This window comes from Geospiza fortis, unplaced genomic scaffold (assembly GCF_000277835.1).
Source record: "Geospiza fortis unplaced genomic scaffold, GeoFor_1.0 scaffold399, whole genome shotgun sequence".
In the NCBI taxonomy this organism is placed as follows: Eukaryota; Metazoa; Chordata; class Aves; order Passeriformes; family Thraupidae; genus Geospiza; species Geospiza fortis.
The window spans coordinates 128,841-135,089 of NW_005054560.1; the positions used below are offsets into that span (position 1 = coordinate 128,841).

At 55.6% G+C, this 6,249-nt stretch overlaps 1 protein-coding gene across 1 annotated transcript in view; it reads right to left on the reverse strand.

The window, feature by feature from the left end:
• BRINP2 (BMP/retinoic acid inducible neural specific 2) overlaps nucleotides 1-6,166 on the reverse strand; it is a 13,190-nt gene extending 7,024 nt beyond the window's left edge. Inside the window, 1 exon segment of the mRNA XM_005429634.2 lies at nucleotides 6,024-6,166. Coding sequence (XP_005429691.2) covers nucleotides 6,024-6,166 — 143 coding nt within the window.
• Nucleotides 6,167-6,249: the final 83 nt, after the last annotated feature.

Sequence of the window (6,249 nt, forward strand, 5' to 3'; positions counted from 1 at the left end):
GTCAGCACGGGGCAGGTCCTGCCGCCCCATCCTGCTGCTGCCCGGCCGCCTTCTTCATTCTCTCACCCCGCGGCAACCCTCCGGGACAGCCCCGCCCTGCAACGACAAAGGGGGAATCCCGTGAGGATCGGATGGAAACCGGGAGCAAGCTCTGGAATGCTGGCTGGGATGCTGCTGACAGAGGGAAAGCTGCGCTCCAGGGAGAGCCTGGTCGTGCCACAGGAAAAAACAGTTTATGGGGCTGGAAGTGCTGGAGTTAAATGAAATCCTGGCTGATGGCTGTTTGAGGAATTTCTGGCTCTTTTTTTTTATGTTTTTCTCTGCTGGACATCAGCCTGGCAAGCTGAACTTGCTGCTGTGGGCTGCCCTGCACCCTGCATTGTGGGGACAAATGTCATGAGCATGCAGCTCATTTCAGGCGGGGCTAAAAATGATAACCATGGGGAACTGGGAAAATGAGCTTCTCCAGGTATGGACTGGATCATGTCTGGTTGATGTTAGACTTGTCTTTGTGTCCTTCTAGTGTCTGGATGGATGGATGGATGGACGGATGCATGGATGCCCACTCCAAGGCTGCCTAGGCTGATGGAAGTAGTGTTTTGAGTGCAAAGTAAAGATGGAGCTTTTCTGGCAGCAGCAGCCACAGGGACAGAGCTTGAATTTGCCAGCAAAGGTGGGAGATGGGGATCTGCAAGGCCTGGCCAAGGCCAGGTGTGCTGTGAGGCAACAACAGCTGTTTGCCTCAGAACAGGGACCCCTTGCTGCAGTCCTGCCAGGGAAGATGGTTTTTGTTCCAGGAAGGCGCCTGGAGCCCAAATGCCCATCCCTGCTGAGCTCACACCAACCCTGCCTTCTCCCAAACAGGGCTTTGCTGGATGAATCATCATGCTTGAACATGTAATAATATGTTTTTTCAATTTTTTTCTCCCTCTCTTCTATTTTTAAACCCTTAAGGGTGCCCTTTGATTACACTTTCTCAGCTTCTCGCCCTCGAGGCTGGGGCCCTGTGAATTTTAAACAAAAGCTGAGACTTTCACATCACCAGGCTGGGATGCCAGGGCAGTGGGGTGTGCAGGAGCAGCAGGCAGGGCTTCTGTTCCTCCACACTCTTTTTTCACATGTCACCCCGGTTTTTCCCAGCCTGGCAGGCAGCCACATGACAGCCCAGTCACTGCCTCCTGCCCTTGGCACATGGGGCAGGATGTGCCCAAATCCTGGCCCAAACCTGTCCCATGCTGGGCTGGGGGGCAGGCAATGCCAGGCTGGTTTCCTCACTCTGTGCCTCAAGGAGGGGGCATCTGTCACCCCCAAAACGTGGCAGGACCCCATGCCAGAGGCTCACAGAGCTGCCACGTGTGGGTGGTGGCTGAGCCAAGGCATTTGGCTGCCCCCTAATCCTCCCTGCCTGCAAGCAAAGCTGGGCTGAGGGCAAGCAGGCAGATGGGATGCAGAGTCTGCCTGAAGCAGACCTGCAGCTTGCTCCCCTCCCCAGGAATATCTGCTGGTACAATTAAAAATTGATGTGGCCTGGGGACCAAAGGGATCCTCAAAGCCCAAGATTAACCCCCCAGCTCCACACTGCCTGCAGCCATGGGTCCTGCTGCTGTGTCCAGGAGAGAATGGTGGGAGCCAGGGTCTGGCAATAAACCTCATGGATGGTTTAGATACTGACCACAGGCTGAACCCTGAGCGATTTGACCCCTTTCCCACACAGCAAGGAGGAAAGCAACACTCTGGATCTCAGCTGAGAAGCTGAGGGAGGGTAAAGCCTCCTTGAACAGCATCTTTCTAAACCCTGCCCATGGAAACACACTGCTGGTAGCATTAAATATGGCTGTGACAGCAAAACACCTTGTTTAAATATCTGGTGCACTGGGACTCTGCCTGTTGCCTCACTAACAGGCTTGGCACACCCTGTCTCCTGGTCTCCCATCATCATCCATGGGTTTTAAGTGGCTCCTGACCCAGCTCCAGCTGAGGTGGGGCTGGGCAGGGGCTGCTCCCTGGCTGTGTCCCTCTCCCCCCTCCCTCCACACGGGTCTGTAACAGCCTGGGTCTCACAGGGGATGTTAAAGAGGATTTTAGGTGGTTAAAGGAGGTGCTTTTCCACAAGTGCCATGGGACATTGGCCTCATCCATCACCACAGACTGGTTTTGCACCAGTCACTTCACCACCTCCCTGAGGCTTTCCTGGTGTAAATCAGAAGGACACAGGAGTATTCCCCCTTTGATTCAAAGACATGGGGTTGTTTTTTTGGGGTGGGACACACCAGGCAGAGCAATGTCTTTTCCATCAAACCATCCTAGATGTTAAATGCTTCCCACCAGCACTAACCAGCCCCTTGCCATTACCACCCTGGGGGGCATCTCCATGTGCCTTCACCAAGAGGGGTTTCCCATGCTGTCCTTCCCCTCCAAATCCCCTCTCCCACCACAGCACTGGCAGCAAACATCTGGCTCACGATCATGAGGATGGATATTGTAGGTAGACCCACTTTGGGCCACCTTTTCCCTTCAGCTGTGGTCCCTAGACCAGCTCTGCACCATCTCAGCCTGCTCTGCTGCCTTCCCTGGGGAGCTCATTCCGAGATTCCAGGCTGAGCATGCCACGTTTCCCTGTGGCTACTTCATGTTTTACTACAGAGCAATAAAAATAGGATTTGATATTTCCAGCACTGGGCCGGGGCAAACTGGTACAAAACCAGTGAAGAATCCCTCCTGGTATGAAGCAAAGTTTCCAGCCTTGCTGGGTGAGCTTTTATTCACACTTGCCTCCTATTTACACCGCGTGTGGCGGCACCTCTGAGGGAGGCTCCTGCTTGGGGACGGTGATGACGCACGGCAGCATCCTTGCCAACGGGAGCTGGAGTCCCAAGTCAGGCAGGAACGGGCAAGGAAAGCCTGTGTGGGGGCTGCACGGAGCTCTGCAGCAGCTCACCCCACGGAGCAGCTTCCCTGCACCACTGTCAGCTGGGGTAATTTATTTCCTCCTATCGATCAGGAGTTATAGAAAATAAATACGTGCAGATATTGCCATAGCTCTGCATAGTCCTCAGTCCCTACAGCTGGGGAGAACTGGCTCTGGTTTGAGGGGAAGGGGGGCTGCACTGCTGCACTGCGGGGTTGGGGCAATGCTTTTCAGGGTGCACCTGCACATGCTCACACCAGGATCCTCCTGGCATGCTGGGGAAGGTAAAGCTCTTTAGAAACAAGTAACCCCCTTGACCTTACTACTAGAGCTGGAAATAACTTTCTAATCACTTTTCCTCGATCCAAAAAAATGAAGATTTGATGAGAAGCATCTGACAACTCTTTTTTTTTCTTCTTCCTTTCGATTTAGGGTTTTGCATCACAAAAGTTGGAAAACTTCCAGCTTGTTATTTTTTTTCTCCTCTTCCCTCTTCTATAAAAACCCTGAAGCAAGAAAGAAGAGTACCAAAGTAAAATATTATTGGCAAATTTTCCTAGAATCACAACCTCTTTCAGGGCCAAGTCATCCTGAGCTTCTTGCAGCCCACTGTGTCCCATTGCCTGCAGCAGAACACTCTGGTGCTCCTCCAGTGATGGCTGATGCATGGCCCACACTGTCACTTGTCATGAGCTACATCTTAAATGGAGCTCGTGGCAATTTCTAGAGACACACTCCCCACCCTGGGGATGGCAGTGGGGTCACTTCTGCAGTGGTGTCCTCATCCAAAATGGCTTGAGAGGCTGAAGGAGGGATGGGGGTGCTCAGGTGAGCTGCAAAAGCCGCCTTCTGCTGCCCTTGGAGCTGACAGCCACAGCAGCAACACCCTCAGCACAACATCAGAGTTATGCCGAGGTCCCGCTCGCCTCCATGCCTCTCCAGAGCCAGCTCCACCACTCATCAGGCTGAGCTCGATAATTAAGACATTAGCTAATTGTTAGGGACATTAACATTGATTTGTGCCCTTTCACGCTGCAGGAGCAGATCTGGAGATACAGCAACTGGGAAGCACGCACTGGGGAGAGGGGCAGTGGTATTTGCCAGGTACTGTTGGGAAGCGCAGGAAGGTTCCAGATGGACCCTGGAACCACCTCTGTGCACGCTGAGCTGAAGCCCAGAGCCAAAGCAAACCCCAGTGTCCATGGTAGGTACACAGCACCATCGGTGGCAGGGCTGTGGGATGTGCCCAGTCACAGGGAATGGTCCCTGGGGCACAGTGGGAGCCAAGGTGCATCTGTGCAGGAGCGATGGGGAAGGGTCTGCAGCTCCCTGGGGACGCCTTTCAGTGGGAACGAACATCAAACCCAGTGACTGAGTCACCTTCTCATTAAACATGGAAAAGCTTTATCAAATTAAGGCCACTTAAAAAAGCCTGGGCAAAGGCTAAGTGCAGTTTAGCGTCTGAAGTGGATTGACTCAGCTGAGCCGTGTCTATCTGTGAATGCACGCAGGCGCCCAGGCCCCCTCTCGCTCTTGCACACCTCATGACAGACAATCCCAAAGGGCTCAATTTTAGCAGGATGCTCCCATTGCTCCGGGGCCACCAGTCTCACCTGGGGCTTCGTGGAACCCGTCTCCCCTACAGCCAGCCCTGCCTACACTGTCTCCTCTGCCCCAGCTCGGTTGTGGCTTGAGAGGAGCTGCAGCACCGGGCTGGTATCCGCACGCTGCCAAGGAAGCTCCAGGGCCCCACTGATCAGCCGGGGTAATTAAGAGAGCGAAGCAGGCACCGCCGGAGCGACAGCAGCGCCGTAATCGCTGCAAAGAGGGCACGGCGGGGGGCTGGGCGGCGGGGCTGCCACCCTCTGTAGCCCGTTCAGTCACTACAGCCGAGGGACCCCGAGTCACTGCCCTCCTCCCCCTCTCAGCTCATGAGACCGGTTAGAAAACCTGTAGGACTCAGCGACTTGGGTTCCTTTTATTAGCTTTTCTTCACATCCTCAAGAGCGAGACACTCGAAGATGAGAGTAAAGGAAAATAGCAGAAAATCCCAGGACTCAGGGAGCCGAGGATTTGCATAAGACATCAAATGAGTTGAAGCCTGGGCCGCTGTCAGGGGAGATGGCAGCTGCGTGCAGAGTCGCACCAGTGCCATGTGTTCTGCCCTCTGGCTTTGCACACCCGAGACTTTCACACCTACAGGCAAAAAGCCTCTTAAATAAAGCAAATAAATGTGCAAAATAGAATTTCCCCCACAGCACAGTGACGGCAGCAGCAGCTCCAGCTTCCCCACCTTGCGCTTGGCTCTCAGACCAAAGAATCCCTGCAGATGGATCTTTGGGACTAGGGAAGAGCAGCCCTATACACGAGGGGATGGGGGAAAAGAGCAACCCTGTGCACAAGAAGCCAGGGAAAGGGAGCAGCCCTGCAGCCTCCTCCCCAGGGAGGATGGCTCCTTCCTCCTAACAAATCCTGCATGCCCAGTACCATCCTCATGCAGGAGGCAGTGCGAGGAGAGGAACACTGCTTCCCTTCCCTGCCTTCACACGAGTGACAAGTGTCACGGACGGACAGTGATGCACAAGTGTAGCTCAACGTTAGCAGCGCAGGATAAATAAGGTAGGTCTGGTGGGTGGCTGGTGTTGGGCAGAGAGGGAACGCTCTTCTGGGGTGTCAGAGCGGGGCCACCCCCGCGGAGACCCAGCTCTCCAAACTGTCACTGCACGGCCACCACAGACAGCTCCGCTTCGGAAAAAGTGCAGGGGCCTCCGAAGCTGGCAGGGACCCTCCTGGCTGCTGACAGAGAGGGGACACTGACATCTGCCGGCGGGTCCCACCCAGCCCCGAGCGCCCGGGCTCGGAGCGCCCGGGACCGCGGCGGGGACACTCCGGGAGCCGCCACCGCCGCCCCAGGGCAGCCACACGCGGGTCCCTGGGGAGGGACAGGGCAGCGCTGCGCCCGGAGCTGATGCGATCCAGCGCTTTAAAGACACCGAGTTTTGTTTCTCACTGGAAAGATGAGTGTTTAGGGAAAGGAGCCTGGCAGCGGGGAGCCCCGGGTACCGGAGCTGGGCGGGTAGGCGAGCAAACATCTCCCGACGGGTCACGCACCCACTGCTCGAACCGATGCTCCGGGTGGCGGAGCGGGGCCCTGCGGTGCGGGGAACGGGCGATCCCCTCACGGAACTGATCTCCCCACAGGCTATTGATGATCGGGGCCCATCGGAGAAATGCGCGTTTTAACATTTGCGGGGGCATCTCCCCGGTCGCTGCGGGCGCGGGGTGTCTCACACGGGCATTTCACACCGAGCAGCGCACACAGCACACGGCAGCAGGTCCCA